The sequence below is a fragment of the Vitis vinifera genome, chromosome 17 (genome assembly GCF_030704535.1).
Source record: "Vitis vinifera cultivar Pinot Noir 40024 chromosome 17, ASM3070453v1".
Taxonomy (NCBI): Eukaryota; Viridiplantae; Streptophyta; class Magnoliopsida; order Vitales; family Vitaceae; genus Vitis; species Vitis vinifera.
In genome coordinates this window covers 12,884,986-12,909,133 of record NC_081821.1, presented here as the reverse complement: position 1 = coordinate 12,909,133, position 24,148 = coordinate 12,884,986, and the positions used below count along the sequence as shown (strand labels likewise).

The 24,148-nt window shown below is 32.7% G+C and overlaps 3 protein-coding genes across 5 annotated transcripts; 1 reads left to right on the top strand and 2 right to left on the bottom strand.

Moving 5' to 3' along the window:
- Positions 1 to 2,357: 2,357 nt before the first annotated feature.
- LOC100253088 (uncharacterized) lies at positions 2,358 to 10,435 on the bottom strand. The gene is given in 14 exon segments (XM_019226629.2): positions 2,358 to 2,762; positions 2,874 to 2,955; positions 3,212 to 3,356; positions 3,966 to 4,119; positions 4,494 to 4,576; positions 4,578 to 4,613; positions 4,953 to 5,061; positions 5,485 to 5,595; positions 6,758 to 6,882; positions 7,846 to 7,974; positions 8,057 to 8,104; positions 9,103 to 9,297; positions 9,831 to 9,959; positions 10,067 to 10,435. Coding segments are annotated over 13 exon segments (1,443 nt in total). The 5' UTR covers positions 10,181 to 10,435; the 3' UTR covers positions 2,358 to 2,762; positions 2,874 to 2,890.
- Positions 10,436 to 11,699: 1,264 nt separating this feature from the next.
- On the bottom strand, positions 11,700 to 17,125 carry LOC100258219 (26S proteasome non-ATPase regulatory subunit 6). The gene is made up of 8 exons (XM_002262885.4): positions 16,869 to 17,125; positions 16,661 to 16,775; positions 13,626 to 13,716; positions 13,391 to 13,536; positions 12,842 to 13,061; positions 12,657 to 12,765; positions 12,291 to 12,459; positions 11,700 to 12,202 (listed from the first exon to the last, which is right to left on the bottom strand). The coding sequence occupies exons 1-8, from the start codon at positions 17,002 to 17,004 to the stop codon at positions 12,028 to 12,030; spliced, it is 1,161 nt and encodes a 386-aa protein (XP_002262921.1). The 5' UTR covers positions 17,005 to 17,125; the 3' UTR covers positions 11,700 to 12,027.
- Positions 17,126 to 20,293: 3,168 nt separating this feature from the next.
- Positions 20,294 to 23,974, top strand: LOC100251251 (probable ubiquitin-like-specific protease 2A). 3 transcript variants are annotated; one of them, XM_010664729.3, is made up of 7 exons: positions 20,294 to 20,512; positions 21,782 to 22,019; positions 22,109 to 22,276; positions 22,367 to 22,498; positions 23,208 to 23,289; positions 23,374 to 23,487; positions 23,578 to 23,974. In XM_010664729.3, exons 1-7 carry the CDS (start codon positions 20,452 to 20,454, stop codon positions 23,656 to 23,658), a joined length of 876 nt encoding a protein of 291 aa, XP_010663031.1. In that variant the 5' UTR covers positions 20,294 to 20,451; the 3' UTR covers positions 23,659 to 23,974. The 3 variants fall into 3 exon arrangements, with proteins under 3 accessions (XP_010663031.1, XP_002262951.2, XP_010663032.1); XM_002262915.5 differs by having other exon boundaries at positions 20,296 to 20,512; positions 21,770 to 22,019; XM_010664730.3 differs by lacking the exon at positions 20,294 to 20,512 and adding an exon at positions 20,543 to 20,749 and having other exon boundaries at positions 21,770 to 22,019.
- The last annotated feature ends 174 nt before the right edge of the window (positions 23,975 to 24,148 follow it).

Genomic DNA, 24,148 nt, shown 5'->3' with positions numbered 1-24,148 from the left:
ATATATTTAAAAAAAAAACACTTACAAGTTTTGAAATGGTGAAAATTTATCGGGGTGAATTCAAGTCAGGTTTCTCAAGTTAGATTGAAGAACAACCAAAGATCAAAAGAGTTTTTTAAAAAAGTTCAAGTCAAGTTTCTTAACTATTGTCCCCTTTATATAAAAAAAAAAGTGTATATAGGGATGATAAATTGGAAAAGGATTGAAAGTGTAAAGCAAAAAGGAAAATGAATTGGAAGAGGATTCAAAATGTAAAGTAATAAGGAAAACGAATTGGAGTTTGGAAAAAAGTGGGAAAGAAATTTTTTTTTTTTTAGAAAAAATAGGAAACTTCCTATTAAAATATTTCCTTGAAAAAAAAAATTACTTCAAGACTCACCTCATCCACGTGACAATGCATGTATAATGCGTCTTGAAGTGGGGGCATTTGTAAACATAAAAAAAATTAGTAGATTAAATTACCACTAATTTAGTCTTCAAAATGAATAAATTTAAAAAAAAATATCCTCTTATGAATAAGTTTTCCTAATCTCCAACTATAAAAAAATGATGATAATAATAATAATAAGAAAATGATTATTATTATTATTATTATTATTATTATTATTATGTAAAACCTCTAAGAAGAAAATTTACTAAAATTAAGAAACTACATCCCTTGAATTAAGAAACTAAAATTCGAAAATTTGAAATTCAAATTTCTTATCTTTTCCTATAAATGAAGGTGTCTTCTATCAAGAAGGGGGAGAAATTTATAAATAAAAAAAATCTAGAAAGGAAAAATCTTAAGGAGAAAACTTCAAAGGCGACTTCATACACGTTCTTTGTCATTCAACAAATTCATTCGAGAATAAGTCAATTGTGACCCTCGATTGATCTTTGAAATCTAGAAAACGTCGTCGTCGTCTTTCAAAGTGTGATCAAGGGAAAATATTCTTTTGAAAAGAATATTATTTTTGAGATTATACCCACAATATTTTCAATTTTAATAAATATTTTATTCGCTTTATTTTTCTATTTGTTTTGCTAATTTTATAGAATCAAATTTACAAAATTTGTGCGTACATATATGACTTAAAATCAAAAAGAATTTTAAGTAATAAGTAAAAGCAATTAACTTATTTTTAAGTTGACATCTTTATTTCACCTTTTTATCTTTGTTTGTTCTAATTACCTCTATAATTTCTTTTATCACTCGAGAACCTTTATTATTAATCAACCTCTTTTATCATAATTATCATTTATAAGGATAAATATATCAATTTGATAATTTTAAATTAATTTTATCAAACAATCTTAATACTTAAAGAAAGAATTAAATAATAAATTTTAAAAAAATTTAAATATAACTTAAAATAAATAAAGGATGTTCTCAATAAGGTGCATTATGTAGTTTTTATACCATCAAGTATAACCACTTTGTATAATGTGCAAAGTAAAAAAAAAACTGAAATGATGTGTTTTATTAAAGTGTTTTTGAAATAACATTAAAAGTGTGTTTGGTAATGATTCTAAAAAATGTTTTTAACCATTTTAACACTTAAATAATAAAAAATTTCAAACATTAAAAATATTAGAAGCATGTCTGAGAATCACTATCAAATGAGCTCTAAGAACATGTTTGATAATGATTCTAAGATGCATTTGTAACTCTTCTAATGTTTGAAAGATAAAAAATTTTAAGTGCTAAAAAATTAAAAACGCTTCCTAAAATCATCAACAAACAAACTAACATTTCCAAAAATTTGAGAAATCGTTCTGTAATTTTTTTTGGAGAAACACTTAAATAAGTTAGAGTGCGTTTAAAAGTGATTTTAGAAAAAGTTTCTAGTATTTCTAACACTTGAATGATAAAAAATTTTAAGTATTAGAAATATTAAAAACACTTCCTAAAATCACAAACAAACGTGTTCTTATTATCCTAAAAACACTTCAAATAAAAACACTGTCGAACGCATTCTTAATTTAAATAATTTTAGATATTAATTATAAATACACCCAAACATATCAAATTTAAAAATCAACTATAGATAAAAAAGTTTCAGACTTTATAACAAAAAATTATCAAAAACATTCCCAGTAATTTTTCAGAAGAATTTAAATAATAGTAAAAAAAAACCTCTCATATGATTTTTTTTTCAATAATCAGTAATATTTTTAGTAAAAAGAATTTTATAAAAGTCTGAAAGAATTCAATAATCTTTTAAAATAAATCTTAATTTTTTTTAAATAACTAAATATAAATTACAAGACTTTGGTAGTCTGTATCCCTATTATGATATATATATATATATGAAGGTACAAACAAAATAGTATTTCAACATAAAACAATGGAAAATGGGATGCAAAACAATGAATGGAGTAAGACCAGAATGCATAAATAAGAGTTCCTACACTTTGTATCCAAACAAATACTAATCAGTTGACATCAAGCAGTCAAAAGATTTCCATGGTAGGCAGCCATAAACTGAGTTCACACTTCAAACAGATGAGTTGAAGTGTGAACAAGCAGTTAAACTGCCTGGATTGCTGAATCCTTATTTCCATCATCATATGATTTCAGAGGAAAAGAATTGTCCAGTCAACAACTGGTGTTCAAAGGAATTACAAACCAGAAAACTGCTGTGTACTATTTTTTTTTTTTTTTTTCTTTCTCTTGTCTCTCTTTTCTTTTGTTAAGTTAATGAGATGGGATGTGGATTTGCTGAATCTACACTCCCTGAGTACTGTAGCTTTGTCTACAGTGGCCTCTTTCTCCAACCCTGAAAGATTACATTTGAAATAACTTATTAGAAGCATGTACCTTGATGTTTATATTACAACAATGCAAGGTAACTACACATTATGCCGGCATTCAATTGATCGATGCCTACCCTTTGTACTGAGCCAATCACTGTTGCGAAAATATTCTTCTGAAGAAGCTGCTTTGACGTGCTCTGCTCTTGACATCCTTATCTGAAATGATATCAAGTCAAGCATGTTAATCATGGAGAGTAGTGGAAGGCAGAGCGGCAGAACAAAGGGTCACTGCAGAGTACTAGAATCGTCAACAGAAATAATTGTGAGAAATTTAAAGAAATCCTAAGAGAATTTTAATACTTGTTACAGGTGGGATGAGCTCAAATGGTACTCATCTGAAACACCATGAAAAATTCAATGCAGAGATAGTGTTATGCCACTCGTTCTTTAGTCGGGTATTTAGAAGGTTTACCTTTTAATCTACCTGCACGAACCAAGGCTTCTTCTGCAATGGGTCTCCACTGGTCTGCACATGAGTAGTTTATTCCAAGGCCAACACTAAGTCCTCTCAATAGATGAACCGTACGAAGGATAGAAAACAGTTCCTCTGGAAAAGCCTACCATACCCAACAACATAATAAGGAAATTTTTACACAGTTAAGGTCAACAAATTGTAGCAGAACATAGAGTCCATGCTTTAACTACTTTCTTGTTCCAGTATCTTTGTCCCAAGTTCAACACCACTCTTCAAGTTTACTTGATCAAATTTTATAAGCTCTAAAGAGTCTTTAAGCAATATGGAAATAAAATGATTTTTTTTTTTTGGTCTTTTTTGGTCGCCCTTTTTAGTGTTCTTTTACCATAAATTTTTAGTGCACTACTTGTCATTGAAAATGGGATTAATACAGAAACAAGCACTCATCCAAAATGATGATACCAAAATTTTGAAAGATACCAACTCTTGAATTCTAAAAGGAAGTTTTTCAAATAAGTAAATGATCACTAACAACCTATTCCGACTGCACCATAAACAACAATGCATGTTTCAAGGCTGTCAAATATCAATGAAATAATTTCCTTTCATGCAGAGTTGTTTAATAGCTCCAAGTGAATCAATCAATATGGGGAAAAAGAACAAAGTAATATCTCAACTAATAGATAATCAGCTACAAGCAAGGGGAAGATATTGGACAGCCCATGGTTAATACAAGAAATCTAATGCATACCTGAACACCAACTTTTTTTATTGAAGAATCTTCTGCAAAAGGTTGTAGCATCACTACTCCAGGTGGTAGTTTTGTATCAAACATTGTCTGGGCCAACTTGAATAATTCATTTTGTTCATCCTTACAATTGCTTAAGGTCTCTATGCCAAGCTCCCTAAAAAATGGGAAAAACAATTGGGTATAGTAAATGGATATGACTATCAAAACCAAAAACACATCACACCATAGTTTCTCAGTTGTAACATCAAAATATGTCCATATACCATCAAATATGAATGGTCACTACACCAATATATTGTAATATATCCCATAGATATGCATATAAAAATGTATAATATTAATATAGATTTCTATATCTATCAATGTTTAGGACTATCAAATCAGGTTCTTGTTCTCATTCAAGCCTGCATGTAATGCTGGGCAGTCTGTAGCTAATTATTTCCAGTCTCGGTTTCTATTCCAATCCTGGAAAACCAATTGTAAGTTAATTAGAGACAGAAGAAGCAATTTATAGGCAAAACTTAGTACCTGTAGCTTTCTGATGCCTTTACTGGGTCATTATCAGCAATAGCCAGAATCAAATTAGCATATCCAATCCTCAACTTGTCTGGGGAGGTCCTTCACTTGCCCATAGTCTAGCAATGCAACCTGACTTGGTGGAAAAAGAAAATAGCAAAAATAAGTTTTAAGTTGCATCTCAAACATGAGAGTAAATGACAATTAACTTTGAAGTTCTAAGTTAAACATGGGAACAAATGACATATGAACTAAAAAGGTTTGAATACCTTTACAAAAAACCAAAACTATTATTTCATCAATTATTTGATGCTTTTTTTTTTTTTTAAATCAATAACATGGACTAATAACTGGAAACAAATGAGAGTACAGACTAGGCAATCATGAACACGAGTAAAAGGATTATGTAACAAGATTAAGATCAGGGGAAAAAAAGGTAAAAAACAAAACAAGTTTATATTGCCCACTTGCCTCTGAACCTTTGCAGATCAGAATATTTCCAGGATGGGGATCTGCATGGAAGAAACCACTCTTCAGTATCATTTGCCCATATGCTATAGTCAAACTTTCAAGGATCTTCCTGCAATTACAGAATTGAAGTGTATGGATTTACTGTTTTGAAAAAAAGGGCAACGGAAAGACCAATTATTGAGTAACTTGTCAAGAAATATAATAGAGCAAAATTTTCCCCAATAAATCAGGAGATACTGGTAAAATGAAGCAAAAGAGACATGGATTTATACATTAGTTAGAAATCCAGGAAAGATACCGCTTCAAAGAGGGAAATTTTTGAAGGAACCAATCTGTTAGAAAAGAGGCAGGCAATGATAAACCAACAAACAAGAGAGTGAGAGAAGGAGAAAGAAAATGGGAGAGAGGGGGAGAGAGGGGGAGAGAAGGGGATAGGGAGGGAGAGAGAGAGAGAGAGAGAGAGATGGAGGGAGGAGAGAAGGGTCAAGGTGATTGGGAACTTCATACTCTCAGAGAAAATCAAGGAGCTTACTGCTTTGCTGCTGCTGCGAGCTTACCACCCGGATTAATGCCCCTTTTTGCTATTTCATCACCGAGGTTCAGGATAGGAATTCCATCAATATATTCCATCACTAAGACCCTCCTAACCAAACAGAGAAACACTTAATTACCAAAAGGTGAACAAAGCAAGCTTACAGAACCCGTATTGAAGCAGTGTAGAATCTCACACAGAAAAATTGTGAAGCACAGCAGAAGTAAGAATTGACTTAATTTCATACATGTTGTGCAATTTCAAAAAGAAGATATTGTTCTGTGACCGATAATTGGATTATTGGAAAGAGTAGTAACATTCAAAAGAGTTGATAACCAGGTAGTAGAAACAGGTATAACAATACCTTACTGACCTGAGATAAACCTTGATTGTATTGTAGAAGGAAATTTCAAATATGATGGACCATTTAATGTACAAAAGGGAATGAAGAAGTAATACATAAAATAAAATAACAAGTATTTTTGAAGGTGAAGACAAGAGGGTAAAAATTAGGACCCCTACTAACTCCATAAGGCCTCACTAACTTTTTTAAGCAAAAGCAAATTTAATTGCACATATTTTAAGAAAAATTAACAATCCATTGATCTACAGTGTTTGTCCAACCTTTGTTCAGCAACATTAAAAATTGTCCTGACCATCATGAGTAATAGCCATATAATATTCCAAATTTTGGTTTGTTACATGAGCTTTACCCTGCAATGCAAAGCCATCAATAGTTGTTTTTTTCTGTTCAAAGCATGAGGACTTGAATCTCGACATTGATGACAGTCCAGTTCTTTCAGGGTTCTGCTATTGATTTTGTTTGTAACTTCTCTTATATCAACCACCACATAACCAACAATGAGCCAGTAAAATGTAGGACTTGCTAATTATTGTTACCATGTAAGCACTAAATCTAGTTCATCATCACAAACTAAATAGTAGATTAGAAATTCAAGCAAATTAAACACATTTCAAATTTATCAAGTCATATTGGTGGGACATTTTGGATTCGTTGTCAATCAGCAAAAATTTGCAAATAGAGAAAGCATGCCACAAGGTTGCGGGTGAATACACTGGAAGAAATCAATTCATGAAGTAAAGCATGAAATGACATCAAGTGACAAACAACTCTTCTTTATTTGATAACATTTAACTGTGGAACTGCTAATAGTACCAAGAAATCTCAAATTATGGACTGAAAAAAGAGATCCTAGTTTAACTTTGCAAGTTTAGATTACAATAAGGAAAAAATTGCTGAATGATTACATACCTAGTCACCATATCACGTATTACCCGTGGCACCAAAACAGGACGCTTTTTGTTATTCTCATACAAAAAACGTTTTATTCTTTCCATTGCATCAGCCTCCCTAATGAAGTCAAATTCATATCCAATCTTGAATGAAGAAAAAGAAAATAAAATTATGTTCAAGAAATATATGAAAAGATCAAGAATAATGCAGATAGAAAATCTACGTATACTTAATCAAGAAAATACCAGAGAATTACATCAAAATTTACAATTAAATAAAAAAGGGGAAAAAAACAGAGATCGATATTACAGAACACAGCACTGTAGGTAGCATTTAGAAGTACTTTTCATGCTTTTGCATTGTAAAATGATTTGACTTGTGATCAGAGAGAAGAAAAGAAATTTCAAATGCAAACCAAATAATACTGAGAACAACAACCTAAAAGAATTCGGTCAATCTAAGAAAAAGAAGACAAAACAAATGAAATCCTTTCAATACTTTTTTGATGAATATAAATTATATCAGGGCTTGATTTCCCATGACAAAAATTGACCAAAAAACCAAGACCTGAGGAACATAATTGACATCACATCAGTCACCCATAAAAGGAATTTTAGAAAATAATTAAGCCAATTTGATGCAAATAACAGAAGTGTGCACATCCACTGATGTTTGACATGGCTGAAATAAGCATTATCTAGATATGTACCATAACTATTTTTCAAAAATATTGGATAGGAACAAAACTAGCTGAGACAGAATATACAGTTTATAAGGAACTACTAAATGAAATTCAGAAAATTTTAAAAATAGGCCCACTCTGATCTTTCTCTGCTTAATCTGGTTGAAGAATTTGCATATCATGGTCAATGGAGTTTACACAAGATACAAGTAGGGATCATGGCAATGTAATAATATTTATGACTTAAACCAGGTTTGGCAATTATTCTCAAAAATTCTTCTTCATTGTTTCCTAGGCATAGTTATCCTAAGATTGCAATGGAAAAAATAACAAAATCACACACAAACTTTACATAAATAAATAAATATATAAATAAAATATACTATTAATCAACAACAACTGCCTAAACAAAAATAATGTATACCTGTTTTTCCATTTCTTTAGTCACAGAGTAAAGGTCAAATTTAATATCTGTCTTCTGCATGTATAAAGCAAAAGCTTGCAAATTACGGATATCAGTCATCATAAGATCCTGAACTCCAGGATGTTGCACCTACAGTACGCTTAAAAGATCAGAACACATGAACATTCTGAGACAGCAAAATACCATGTCGAAAAACTCCAAGTTTCCTTACCTTGACAACAACATCATTTTTATCACCTCTCAATCTTGCTCGGTGAACCTAAATTAAGCATATAACATATGTAGATCAGACAAAGTGCCTCAAGGATAAATGATATCACTACCATATTCCCTCAATTAAGTCATATATCCATTTCCAGCACCATTCACTCTCAATCTCAGAATGTTGGCCGAGCTCCTGGCTTGAAATATTAACACATACATTTGGCAATATCTTTCCCTCTCATTGGGTAATTTAGAGGGCGTTTGATGGTCAGGAAACTTGTGCATGCAAGGGGATTCTGGGGAAAACAAAGTTAAATAAATAAATAAAAAATAAAGAAGGAAGTTGTGCCAAAGAAAAAAAAGGTTTTCCCTCAATTGCTTGGTTTACATCAAAATTCAAAAGAAAGAGTTTCGACTCTCTCATGATACATTATCCTGTAAATAAATGGTGGAAGAGATTTTAAGGAAATAATTCCTTCCTGGAAAATAGTTATTCAGGCAAAGTCCATATTATCCTTCAACCAAACCAAACAAGAGCAGCTGAAGGGTTTTATTCTCTTTTCTTCACTCTTCTTCTCGATCATTTGAACTCTGGAGCCTCAGTAATAAAACTTGACATAAACTTCTACAAATTCTTCTCACAGTGCCCAATTTTGTATTAAAAAAAAAACCAATAAATCCTTTATTTTAATTCCAGTTTTCTCAAAAACTGATCATTTTTAATCGCAATTTCATTCACTAGAACATGACTGATTTTTTAGACGTTTTTCCTAACAAGCAATCTTTGTTTTCAAAAAAAAGAAAAAAAAAAACGTAATCCCTTGGTAATTACTTGTTTCAATTTGTTAATTTGAGAATTAAAAATGGAAAAATTCATCAAGTAGTAAGCAATCTGAAATGGAACCCTTTCCCCCCCTCATAATTACATATGTATTTGTGCAATTATTCATGATTGCAGAGATATTCGGGCAGTTACTCATAATGTTGGAAATTGTAGCTTAAGCATGATTCATGTTATTTAAGGAGGCAAAGATTCCACATGGAGAGAAGCACCTGTGCAATTGAAGCAGAACCAATTGGATCCACATCAAATCTTTCAAATATTTCACCAATACTTTGACCCAACTCTTTCTCCAGCACAGGTTGGATTGCATCAAATGGGGTTGCAGGAGCTCGATCACACAGTGTAACAAGCCTTCTAACCCATGCAGCTGGGGCCAAGTCAGGCTTTCCAATAATTTGGGCAATCTGATTCACACCCCATCAAAGTAAGGTAAATTTGTCCAACAAAGGGAATACAAAACATAATCCATCAAAAATTGCAGTTTCTTCCAAACCAGATGCTGCTTTTGATTTCTGAGAACAGCTAGGAAATGTAAAAACAATTCTAAATCTTAGGGTTTTCAGGAAGAAATAATAAGACAAAAACCTCCACTCAATGCTGACAGAAATAAAAAAAACAATGAACGATTTAAATTTCAGTCACACAAAAGACCCAGAACCCATCTGAATTGAGCCATTTCCACTTCAGAATTCACGGCCAAGAAAAAAAAAAGGGGATAAAAATGCATTTTCAGTTCAAAAAGGGGGAGCAAAAAAATATAACAAACAGCCAAAAATCAAGATACCCAATTGAAAAATAAACAACAATAACAAAAATGAATAAATAAATGACAATATCGACCAAACCCCATTCGAATTACACCAATATCACCCCACAATTCCAGCTGAATAGCACAAAACCAAAAACCCATTTGAGGCAAAGTGAATCTTTCAAATACCTTAAGAAAAAACCCACCAAGGTCAGCGCACGTAGCATATATCTTCTCAGCTGCAAGTTCGTGTTGCACCTCCCACATTTCCTCCTGCTTCTTCACATCCTTCACGAAACTCACCCGAAGTTGAAACACCTAATCCAAAAAAAAAACCCAAAAATACATGTATAAATAAATAAATAACCAATGCAATCCTCAGAGAGACAAATCAGATAAAAGAGTTGTTTTGCACAGAAAAGGACCTTGTAGCCAGTGTAGATATCAACCGCTCGCACCCAGAACTGGAAGGAGCGGTGAAAAGGCCTGAAATGGGTTGAGAGCTTTTCTTGGAAATCTTTGAAATCCAGAGGAGGCATAGCTCTCTATTGGTGACTGGGCTGAATCTTCGTCAAGCTCTCAAACTGCTTTTCATGTTGATAATTTGACTTTTCGTATCGATGTGATATATCGTACTGGACGAATTGTGGCTGAGAATTAAGAAATAAGATAGCCTTTAATGGATGCTTTCTGATTTGCTATGGACAGAGACCACACATGACTCACCCGCAGAGAGAGCCACTGGGAAGTGGGGTGGTGGAGTTAAAATCGAGTGTTGAATTTTGTACCAGGGGCGTGAGAGAGAGAAAAAGAAAAGAAAAGGATGGTTTGTCCATAGAGGCTTATCTTTTGCTTTTCATTTTTATTACCTTTTCCTTTTCAGTTTGTTCCATTTTTCGTCTCTGTTCAAAAAATATATTCTGAAGGTTAATTATATGTCCCATCATTCTATTCGGTAGATGATTTAGTATTTGGTCTCATAAATGCGCCCAACTAAAAATGCAGCCAACCATAAATGAAATAATATTCCAATCTTAAAAATAATTTCAAAATTATCTTTTGGGCACCCGATCATGATGACATATAGCACCATTCCACTCTCCAGAGCTGGAAATAAGATCCTATTTTATTAAATGTTTGAAGCATTTAGCCTCTATCTGGCTTTAAATAATAAATTATTGTATATATTACTTGAAACTCATTTTATTTATTTTTTTTATTAAATAATTTTAAAATATATAAATTTTTATCTAATTTTAATTACATCCGATATTCTTTTTTATTATCCAAACGAGATCCAAGCATGTCTTTCCATCTCCTTTTTTACTTTTCTTCTTTCAATCTTGAACCTACTTTTATCAAATAAACAAATTTCATATTTGAGGTTCTTGCAAATTAACCATCTTATTTGTACAGCAATAAGGTGAGTAAATGTTTTATATCATTCCACAGTCAACACCAGCAGCAAACCTTCCATATCAGCAAATTGAATCTTGAAACACCCTGGGCCTTGGGGACTGCGTCTCCATCCCTAAGCAGCTAAGCGTAGGGAATTACATTTGGTAAAGGATGGAGATCACTAATCAAAACCTTGCCGCTTTTTCAGAGCACGGGAAAGGGGAGATCCATCATTTCCACTGCACCCTTACCCTCAAAAGACAATTAAATACTAAAATTTTCCATGTAACAGAGGCCCATTTTAAGCTGGTGTAGAGTATCATTAAGCAGTCTAATCCTGTCCTACATCATCCACAAGGTCGCATGAGCCAAACATTATCACCACCAGCATTTTAATTTCTTTCAAGGAAACACCAACCACAAATAATAATAAAAAAATAAAAAAAATATGCCGCCCCACCACCCTCCACAAAGCACGCGTATCAGGGCAAAATCATAAACTTAATGCAGCAACCTCATACTATCATACCATCACAGCCATCATCATCACCATCTCATTACGGACATCAGACTAAGGATTCGGAATCATTCACCCCTAAGGATGCATCCACCTTTGCCAAAAAGATTATGTTTCAACCGAAATGTAATGAAACCTCAAAGAGCACAAGAAAACCAAGCTGGGCTGCCTGCTTTTACTGTTTGTTCATATTTTTTGGAGGTTTTAAAAATGATAATTGGAAGTTTGATTGGGACCCAGTTATGGGAATCAGACTGTTTTACAACGTAAACACCATGCAAACAACTCGCTCAACTTGATCTGAAAATCAACATGCGCAAAAAATTCTTTCATAAGGTCAGAGAACATAGACAATAAAGCTCAGTTGTAGTTGTGTTCTTCACATGAAAAGACATCTGACAAGATGTTTTTCGTGATTCTTCAGTAATTTCAAACTGGGCATCACTTCAAATGGCTGAATGCTTACCAATTTCACAGATCAATAACACGAGACAGCTTCTGAATCCGGTTTAATAAGAAGTCTCCTTGCTTGATAGTTGCTTGGTAAAGAGCATTCTTTGCATCGGGTCGGTTGGTTTCTAGAACACCTGCAACTTTATCAATCTTGCAGTGAAGCTTCCCTGCTGCAATAAAACGTGATAACTCCCTGGAAACACAACGGATTTAAATTACTCTGCCATGAAATGCTTAACCACTTGCAAATCAGAGTATCCATGAAATATAAAACCACTTACAAATCAATGAACTCCACTGTCACCCCAAAGGCCTTTGCCATGGCTTCAATGGTAACACTCTTATAAGATTCCAAAAATTGAGAATAAACTACAGTCCTGACTTCCCTCATGTAATACCGGAAGTGTGGATGCAGATAGCGGTCCAATTTTATTTGCTCCGCAAGGCCAGCTGAAATAATCCAAAATGGAACAAAGTATAAGACGCACATATTGGACCAATTTTTGCAAGTCTAGTGAGTATAGGTCATGTTGGATCTTGTCACATAGAATAGAACTGCCAAGAAGATAATCCATTGCCCCTACTGAGAGCAAACACCTTATAATAATGGAAAGGGGATATAGGAGATAAATAAGATTTCCACGTACCAAATGCCGAGAAAAACGATTTGTATTGACAATCATACAGAGAGTTAAGAAACTCTGATAGATAAGGGATTTTTCCAATCACTGCCAGAATCTCAGGAGCATCCACTACCTGACACAAATTAAATAGGGCTGGTAATATATACAATGCAAATTCAAAGGACCACACAGCAGCAGAACCCTATTACCTTCTGTTTCAGGGAAACCCTATCCAGTGATATAATGCTTGTAAGGACAGTGTAGAATATGAAGGTGTCATAAGGGAAAAGTTCATAAGTTGTGAAGGTTGAGATCGAATCCAAAAATAAATTGGCTGCCTTCTTGAAGTTTCTAGTGGACATGCAGTACAGGCCTTCATACACCTTCAAACGGTTCTTCCTTTCCCAATCACCTCCCTCTTCAAACAAGCTGCATCCATGTTTAAACAATTAGAAAACAAGCAAATCAAAGGTGGTATTTTTTTTTTTTTTGATCAGAAACGAAGAAAAATATATTAAAAGAAGAAAAGATACAAGAGAAGGAAGAAATACAAGAGAAAGAGAAGAAACAAGAGAAGGATGAGAGGTCCTTCCCACAAAAACAAAAACTGAACAAAAGAGAAGACACCCAACTTTAGAAAACTAAATACAAAGAAAAACCCCAACACTCTCAAACCCCAACAATCAAAGGTGATATTTTGGACATCAGATAACGGCAGAAGTTTGCTAAAAAGGAAATAGATATATGGTTCTACTTACTTCTTTGCCTTATCAATGCTTTTGGAAATGAGATCAAAATCCATATAGAAAAAACCAAGCAGAAGCGTATAGAACACCAAGTCCATCTTTTGTCCAACTGCCACTGTCTTGCTTTCTGTTACTTTGAGTTGCTCCAATGCTTTCTCCTGGATTAAGGGAATACATCAAATGCAAAATTAGTTCAGTTATAAAGGTAAAAATAAAGTAGGCAAATGTCACATGATGGATCACCCACCTTGTCACCAATCCGAATGTAAAACAAGGATTTAGCTAGATGAGCTTCCCGAACTTCACTTTCGCCTAAGTTCTCTTCAGCATCAGCAATCCTGAATGATGCAACCCGATAGACTTGGGTAAGTACATAAAGAAAATTAACTACACAATGCACAATGCACAATACACACAGAGCATCAATAATTTTGAGTAAATGCAATCAGATGGGCTTGTGCAAATAAAAAGAAAATTAATTACTAATGATCCTTTCAGATACAAAGCCTATTACATGGTAAGGATTAATTTCACTCACCTCCCCATAGGTTTCAGCTAAATAGACTTAGCTACTATTAGTTTGAAATTTCATCACAAACAACTCCCTCTCTCCTTCCCTCCCTTCTCATTTGTTAATTTCACTCACCTTCCCTTTGACTGACTCAAAGTAAGGGAGGCATTTGAGGAAATTTCAAACTAATGGTAGCTAAGTGTATCTAGCCTAAACCTCAAGGGAGGTAAGTCAAATTAACCCTACATAGTAATTCTGCCATTCAGATTCAGAGCCTATTGTGAACTAGTTTATATCTTGAATTTTAAACCTCGATGATTCTTTCACAGAAGCAAACAAAGATAAATGTAAACCACCAAAAGATGTAGATCTTCCTAAACTAAACACTTGAGTGTGTGTACACATAGCAATGATGCAGAACTAGTATCTATAGCCAAACTTGTTTAAATTCCACAAAATTTGATCATGCATGTTGCTCTGTCCAGATTTTAGTGAGGCCATATGATGCAGAACTTGTTAAACTCCAATTCTACTGTTGAATAAGAATTAGGGATGGTTAGAAGTATCACTAGAGTAACCCACTAAAATAGCAGCTACAACAACTAACTTTCTTCCAACTTTAAATATTAAAACTAAATTAAATTGAAACAGATAATGTATTCATAATAAAGCAACTAAAGGTCCAAGTAAATTACCAAGGTAGATTTTTTGTGGCAAAAAAAGAGGCTCAATGGTAGTGGGGGTTCCTCATCCCTAGTGTTGGGTTGCCAAGGATGACATTTCTCTTCTAAAGATTTATGAGCAATGCATTAATTCGCCACCTCCGACCTAAGCTCAATTCTTGAGTTAGAAGCTTGAACAGTGGAGTCAGAAATTCATCCCAGATGGGCAAAGAGTAAGAGATTGATTTCAGGGGTTACAAAATTTACTAAAACTATAAAGTTATCTAAATAGTAAGGACATTTTGCCTTACAAAAGAGGCCAAGGATTTGCCACTCCCCTTGGTAGTGTTCTATTATATTCGTCAGGTGAAAAAACATTTTCCGACACCAACAACCCCAACCCTCCCCTCAATCCTTATATGGTTCTGACACTCCATCCTTGAGAAGCTGAGCTAGAGCAAGGATGCATCTTTACTGTCATTATGCTTGAGGAAAGAGTCCATGGACCTCTTGAACTTTGATGGCTGCACATCACTTGGTAGCACATCCTTTACCATCTAGACTTGAAGGAGTGAATATTGTTGTAAAACATAGTTCTACTTTCCTATCAAATAGCTATGCTAGGCTCATTAAGATAACTCATCTTCAAAGGTAACATATTGCATCACACACCATCAATTAACCTCCAGTTGAATATCACTAAACATCGCTCATGGATGTTGAGAGTCGCATTGTTTTAGCTATGCTACTTTATGCAGACCAAGATTTGGAGTCTTCAAATAAAATTTATAAACAGCATCCTTGAAAACAACATTAATGCCGTTATCACCGTCAATCACCTTCCCATTGCATCAAATACCAATGTGAAAAAATGATACTCTTGCATCAATCTTCTTCTTACCCTAATGTGAAGGGAAAAAGGGCATAGATCTAAACAAGGTTTCTGTTCACCATGACAGCTCCCTTCACTTTCATCATCACCACATGTTCTATTTACAACACAACAACTTCCTTGAGTTTCTGTTCATAGGTAGCAAAGGTAAAAATAAATAAATAAATAATAATAATAGCTGTAGAACTAGTACTGTTCACCACTGCACGGAGATTCCTCTTAATAAATTCTCCTTGTTCACAATCCATTAACAAGAGCAGCACTATATATCAGTTCTATTCATAGAACTAGTATTCATGCATCCTTGCTCTACTAATGATGAATATGAATGAGCAAATCAGCTCATGGAAAAAAAAACAAACTGCTCGATTGTGATGTTTATCAACTTCCCTCAGATAATATCTATTATTGACCTTGCACTCTTAGCAATAGAAAGTTTAAGAAAATAACAGTCATAATAAAGCAACTGAAAGACCTAAAATACTTCAGAGAACGTGTCTCCTTATATCCAGAAGGACTGATATGCACAGATCCTTAGCATTGGATTTCCAAATAAGGTATTTCTTCTCTAACCAGTTAACCAACGAACGAAAAATCTGCCAACAATTCAATACACATTTCTGAGGAATAAGGATTTCTAGTCAATGAGAAATTCACACTTCTCCCCATATCTAGAAGGACCAATATGCAAAGATCCTTAGCCTTGGGTTTCCAAATAAGGTATTTCTTCTCTAACCAGTTAACGAATGAACGAAAAATCTGCCAACAATTCAAATACACATTTCTGGGGAATAAGGATTTCAAGCCAATGAGAAATTCACAAATCATACAAGACTAGTTTGAGAGACACGGAATATTTTCATAACCCTATTGAGGTCGACTAACTCAAATTCAATTGCTACAACCTCCTTGCTTTAGACAATTTAATTGGATTACTCTCAATCTGCATATCTCTAGTTGCATATTTACTACAAATTTTAAATTTGTTCTGAACTCATGAAATAGGACGCTTGTAGCTTGGCTCCATATATCTCAATTCATCATGCAAAATGAAACCATTCGCAATTCACATTCCACAGTTTCAATCTCTACATTAATTTGCACACAAATCAGCTCTTCTTACAAAACCCTAAGATGCAAATGTTTAATTTATTTACTTTACAATCCTTTCTCGGAAACCAAACATAGCAAAAGCAAAAGACAATTAAAACACTTACTTTTCATCAAGCTTCTTCAGCTCATCATCGATCTTCGCACGCATTGTATCCAAAACAGCCTGATCCATTTCCAGCACCGAATCGGCGGCTAGGGTTTCGTATAACGAAGCCATATCTGAACTAATACAAACAAAATAAAGATGAGATGGAATTAGAAGAGGAGCTCAATGAAACTCAGTGAAACTCGGTGGGAAACAGATAACTTTACCGTCGACTTTGACAGCGGCGAACACCTCTTCTTTGAGGCGAACTTTCTCGATGTCTTGAGCGTCAGGGTGGGTGAGAAGGAAAAGCTTGTGAGCGAGAACCAGGTGTGGTTGCTGAGTTCCATCTTGGCTTTCCATGGCAGCGACTCAGTTAACGCTCACTGAGTCGGTTATCCGAGTTGGATTTTTGGGGCTTTGCTTGAGGAAGGAGGAACTGAGTTGTTTTCAGAGACTGTTCCGCTGGAAATTTATTGTCCCCTTTGCGCTTATATAAGAGCACGAGGATGGGCTACATGGGATGGGCTGGGGATGGATGGACCTGAACCCAACTCAGTGCTTTGATGGAAATTGGGCTTTGGGATGCTTAGCGCCTACGCCTCTTTATTTACTGTTTTTTAGAATACTTTTCTATTCGCTAAAGTAAAAAATATAGAAAACGTTTTTAATAACAAAAAAATTATTTTCTATTTTCTATTCTTAAAAGTTAAAAGGAGAAAACATGATATTTTTAAATAAGATCTTTTAAATTTTTATTATTATTTTTACTTATTTTATAAGGATTATTTTTAAAAAATAATTATACAAACATGTAAAATAATTAAAAATAAAATATTAAATATAAAAATTATTTTTAAAAAATATTTAAAATAAGTTAAAAATATTTTAGATTTCCAAATAGAGATTTATTCTATAAAAATCAAAGAATAGTTTTCAAAAATTGTTTTCAAAACTATTTTTAAAAACAGTTATCAAGCAAACCTATAGTGATTTCATATTATTTAACGTCAGAATAAGGAATAACTCAACTCATCTTGTACTAGTTGATGTGTTCATTAGAAATTGAGTGAGGTTGCCTGAATTATGATGGACAAAAGTCCAATGCCCCACATTGATTGATCCCTAACGTTAATTGGTTTTATAGGTGATGTGGTCTCTACCTCCATCGGTTTAAGCTTTTGAAAAGTGTATATGATCCCTCGAAAAAAAGAAAAAAGGGAATACTTTTAAGTATTAATAAGTGTTTTTAATATTTTCCGATACCACTTTCAAGTTTCAAATGACCTATAAGTTACTTCTAATGATACGATTGAACTAAATTGCTTACCCACAAATTTGGTTGAGTACATTAAACACCCCATGTCAAAGAATATTAGGGAATGAAGGTAGTCATGTAGGCTATACCTTGAAATCGACTCAATAGTAAGAAGCTTCCAAGTTGGTAAAAGAAGATGAAGATAGTACCAAGGTAATTGGGGTATTTTTAAGAATTAAGAGATGGGATGAGAAAAATGGGAAAGAAATTAATTAACAATTGGATAATTGTTTTTCATAATAACTACTTATGAGATTATTTATTGGGATGAGGAACCACCACCAAGTCCTTGTTTGGTAATTTTTTTTTTAAAGGATTCTGAAAAATAACTTTTAAGAATAGTTTTTAAAAACTATTATATAATGTTTTATAAAATAAAAGTTTACTTTATAACAGGAAATGTTTTTAACTTGTTTTAATATTTTTAAATATGTTTTAAAAATATATTTTTATATTTAGAACATTATTTTTAATCGTTATACATGTTTGTATAATTATTTTTTAAAACAATTCTTAAAAAATAAGTAAAAATAATTGAAAACAACTAAAATATGTTTTTTAAAAACACTCATGTTTATTGTTCTTAAGAACAAAAATAAAAAACAATTTTCTAATTATCAAATATATTTTTCAATTTTTTTGTTCTAAAAAACAAAAAACCATTAGTAAAAAAAATTTCCAAATAAACCCCAAACATTGCAATTTTAATGCTTTCGTACCCGAACATATGCATCTTTAAAGAAGTATGCATATGAGAGTTGATTATTTAGAATAAATTTTATTAACTTTATTAAAATTAAAAATCAAATAACAAGTTATAAGTTAATAATTTAAAAATAATTTAAATTATTAAATAATAAGTATTTGGATATATTAAAATAAAAATGCAGTTATAATGCGTCTAATAATACATGATATAATAAAAAAATGATTTTTGAAAAAGAAAACTCATCGAGAAGGTAGAATAATGTCTTGGAGTGGTTTTTCATGTTTAAAAAAAACATTTTTAACGGTTTACAAAACATCGAGAAAACACTTTAAAACATTAAAAAGTGCTTTTAATTGATTGCAAAATCACTCTAAATCATATTATTTAACTAAGGTTGATTTATAATAATAAGTATTGTCAAACATTAGAAAAGATTAACGGAATATTTGATAAATTTTAATATTTATTATTTAATAATTTAAGTTGACTTTAAATTAAATTATATTTAAGTGAGTGTTTGGTAAGCCAACTTGATTACTTAAAGAAACTTAATAACTTAATTTAAGTTATTAAATAAATTAATTTATTTGATAAAATAATTTAATGATATAAGTTAAAGTAAAAAACAATTTTAAGTAATAAGTAAAAATAATTAACTTATTCTTAAACATACATTTTCATTTTATCTTTTTATTCTCATTTATCTTAATTACCACCATAATATCTTTTGTTAATCTACGATTCTTTATTATTACTCAACCTCCTTTACCTTAGTTATAATTTAGGAGGACAAATCTGTTTTATCAATTATTTACAATAAATTTTAAGTTAATTTTCTCAAATAACCTTAATACTTAAAATAATAATTTAGTAATAAGTTTTAAGTCAACAACTTAAAGTTAATCTAATTTAAAGTCAATTTAAGTCATTAAGTAATACGTATTAAATTTTACCTCATAAATTTGATTTAAAACTTATTACTTAATTTTTACTTTAACTATTAAAATTGTTTGATAAAAACAATTTAAAATTTATTTTAAATCATCAAGTTAACATATTTATCCTCATAAATTATCATTAGAGGTCAAATAACAATGGAGGTTATGAAGTAATAAAAAGATGGTGTAGGTAACTAAGACAAATGATAAGAAAAATGTAAGAATAAGTTAATTATTTTTATTTATTACTTAAAAGTTGTTTTTTATTTTAAGTTATTTATCAAATATATTTAATTTATTTAATAAATTAAATTAAATTAAATTATTAAATCACTTTAAGTTGATTTACCAAACACTTAAAAATTTAAAGAAGATAATTTAATCATGGTTAATTTGTAACCGTGGGTAAGATAAGGAAGGAAAACAACTTAAAAGGAGCTATCATTAGTTATTAAAATTAGGATTAATTATCTTTGATTTGTTTGTTAATTTTTCATTTTCTTTTTGTATGATTGATGCGTGTGTTTTTATTTTTATTATTTATTTATTTTTATTTTTATTTTTATTTTTATCTCTTGAGGGTTGAGTTCAGAACTTATGATTTACATTGCTATTTCAGTTAAAGAGGGTCCATGTAGAAGTTTAAAAGAAAAAAGAATTATAGAAAAAGTGAAAAAAATGAAAATTTGAAGGAGGGCAGATGTCATTTTCCTGCCAACCAAACGGAGAATTAGAACGGTCAGTGACACCCATATATTTGTATTAATGACGCTCAAATAACTCATCGTTTGGAGCTCCGCGGGGTGCAGGGGATTCGAGAGAGACGAATGTGAAAAGTGAAAACCATGGTGAAGAAGAAACCCCGAAATTCAAATGCTCCAATCGATCTCGCCTCTGCAGACTCTGGTAAATTCAATTCTCAACTGTGCCATCATTCTCCTTTTCTTTTCTCTCCACTTCTTCTTGTTCTGATTACATTTTCTTGGGTGAGGGTGTTCGTCTTTTGTTTTTTTTTTTGGTTCATTTCCCTCTGTTTGGTTGCTGAGAAAATGGACGAAACGAAATGAACGTTCCATATTTTCTTCAAACTAGTGCGAGAGGGAGACAGAAGCGCAGTCTGAATTTATTGTATAGTTTTATGAGGTTGGTTTCAGTGGAACTTTTACTATGTTACTGATGATTTTTTAGTTTACGTTGTTATCTCACATTTTCTTGGGAGCCAAACAGTGGGTGAAGTGTGGATTGTAATCTTATGCTTCAAGAGGTTCATTTTGGCCTTGAATTAGGGTTTGGCTATGCTAGTATTGTTTTGGTATCGAATTGATTGTTAAATAAAGGGTTTGTTGCATATTAGGGTAATGTTTGTTTACAGTGTTCGTCAATGTGTTATCAATTGAATAAATGCTTTAGCCCTTCCCCCCAAACGTCTGTAAGCCAAAGGTGAAAGTTGAGGGAAGCGTCTATTACAGAAGAAAAACCTGGAAAGAACTAATAATGTTGGAATGGCAGTGCTGAAATCAAGGGCATGATGTTGGCTTGAAATAAAGAGAACTGCTCAACAACCTTGTTTTGTTTGAATTGTTGATGCCATCATGCGCAGTTGGATCTTCCAGACAGGTGCTAATCTTTTAGATTAAATGGGGAATATGGATTTGCAATGGTTTTTCGATCCTAGTACTACAGGGATTGCACATTTATTTTGACATGTCTGCAACTAATTGTAGTGTAGTGTTAATTGTAAAGAGTGTGCACCCTGTGTCTATTATGAACTCAGCAGTTGGAAAGTGTGTTTCACTAGCCCTGCCATTGGTTGAAAACAAAATGAAGAAAAAAGAAAGAATGTATTTTTGAGCATTTTCTTCGTAATTATCTTGGCTCCTGACAAGTGAAAGGCTCAACTTAACTACCCCGCTGAGTTTTGTGTGCTTCATTTGAGCATGAGTTTTGCCTTTTCGACCCCAAAGGGTAACAAAACTACATATAAGATTCAAAATCTTCATTGATTTTTTTTTTTTTTTTTTGTCATTTTCTTAGTAGCCAAACAGTTCAATAGCATTATTTTTAATCTGATGCTTATGTGGTTTCATCAAATCTATGGAATGTCCTATTGAGCAAGGAATTGAGTTTTAGAAATTTGATGTGCAATTAATTGCGTTCTGACAGAAAGCTATTTAGATTATTCAAAACATCGCTCATGTTGGCGACACATGGTGGCACATCTACAAGCTCAGAACAAGAGGATGACTAAACATGAGATTGAAGAGATAAAGGAGATCTTTGAATTTACTACGCCATGTTTTTCAAATACCTTCCCTCGCCATGAACGATCAAAGAGGCGCATAAATTGCAAGAACATAATCATCCGTAAAGAAAAGAAGAAGCTTGACACCGCTGCATTTGAATGGTACTTCAGGTAAGGCCTAGATCCCGGTTATCCATGGCTGAAAAAGTAGCCTCTGATTTACTTTATATATTCTGATCAGATGTTTTTGAAACATGTAGGAACTTATGGAAGAGCTTCTCTGATGATAAAAAGAGTTCATTTGGCTACCTTGATTGTTTATGGTTTTCATTCTACCTGAAAACATCTTCTAGAGAAAAAGTGTTGAATTGGATAAAAAAGAAGAGAATTTTTTCAAGGAAATATGTTTTTGTTCCCATTGTTTGTTGGTAGGTATTTTCATTATCTTGACAACTGAAGTTGGTACTCTTGTTGTTGGTCTATGGTGTTAATTAAGTTGAAAGTTATCATTTTTTCAGGAATCACTGGAGCCTCCTGATCTTGTGCCATTTTGGTGAGAGTTTGGAGTCAAAAATTAGGGCGCCATGCATGTTATTGCTGGATTCACTTCAAATGGCAAACCCAAAGCGCCTTGAGCCAAATATACGGAAGTATGTCTTCTTCTTCCTTTTAATGCCATTTCTGTAGTCTGAGTGCAATGTGCATTGACATCCCAACTGAGGTGCCTCACCTGCCAAGGCACACATCATCTTGTTTATTTATTTATGTTAGTAAGCTTGGGGCAAAATGACGTTATCTTGATCCTTTCTAAAAATGCATAGGAAATGGTCCCTTTTTCAGAAGAACTAACAGCAAAAATGGTTGTATTTGTGAAATTGTGTTGAAAAATGTTAGGGTCCAAAAAATGCTTATATTTTCCTTTGGTTTCTAAGTTTCTCTAACCCAAAACAGTTAAATATAGACTTGTTTATTTTTTTTAGAACACTTTTATTGTTAAAATTTCCGTAGTATATTGAATTTTTGTATTATTACATAATTTTTTGTTGAATGCTTATTTTAAATGCTTATAATCTTGACTTTTTTGTTACCTGGTTTGGAATTTTGGAATACTTGGCAATATATGAGTGTACATGACGAAGATTTTAATGTTCAAATTTACAATATTTTATAAAATTGTGCAAGTACACTTAGATTGTTAAGTGCCCACCTTGAGTAGCTCATTCTGTCTTGTGCCTTTCAGAATTATAATTGTATCTTTTTTCTTAAAACAAAAAATTATTTTAAATCTTCTTCCCCGTTTCTTTATAGTTGCACAATTGAGGATTGGATTACAACATGTTACTTGTCTTTGTTTTTCAGATTTGTATTTGACATTTATAAAGAAGAAGGCAGGCCAGAGAGCAAACAGTTGATTTCTAAAATTCCCTTGTTGGTGCCCAAGGTGAATAAATGCACACTTGTGATGATTTTTATTGGTCAATTCTTGTCAATTTTCACTTTTAACGAGCAAAACTAATCCCTTCAGGTGCCACAGCAGAGGAATGGTGAGGAATGTGGCAATTTTGTTCTGTACTTCATCAATTTGTTTATGGATGGTGCTCCAGAAAATTTTAGTGTTTCCGAGGGCTACCCTTATTTTGTAAGTTCTTCCTCTGCATGTCATTTATGTTGGGAATCAAAGCTAAAGTGTTTTAGTGATGGAGAGTGACCTTATGTTGCCACATTGCAGATGAAGAAGAACTGGTTTGGTCCTGAAGCCTTGGAACATTTCTTCAGGAAACTCGATTCCATTCCAAAGCCTGATCTGTGAATTCTGTGAATTCTGATGGAGGATTGAGCGTACATATTTCCATATTTCGGATGGTCAAACTATGACCAGGAAAATAGCGACTATGCTTGTACATGCAGTGTATGTTGATCATATATTTGTGATTGCAATGACTTCTTGCCCATGTGGTAATTCAAGTTAGATTCAGGGATATATACAGAGATAATAGTTTCACCATTCATAGAGAGGAGCACCCTCTTTTTGGATAGCTTTGAAGCCCATTTGATACATACAGAAGTTGTTTATAGCTTACCATTTGATGCTGATATCTAGCTTTTCTTTGCTGTTTTGTTGCAAATATCATGATTGAGCTCTCATTTAAGTAAAGATATTGACCACAGCAAACAGGTACGATATCATAGGCTGAGAGGAGTTTTCTTAAGAAATTTATCGTATCAGCTCCTCCATAGTTCCAAAGGCACTGAAACATAATTTATAGGTATATCCTTGGTGCTCTCCAAAGCTGCAGGGC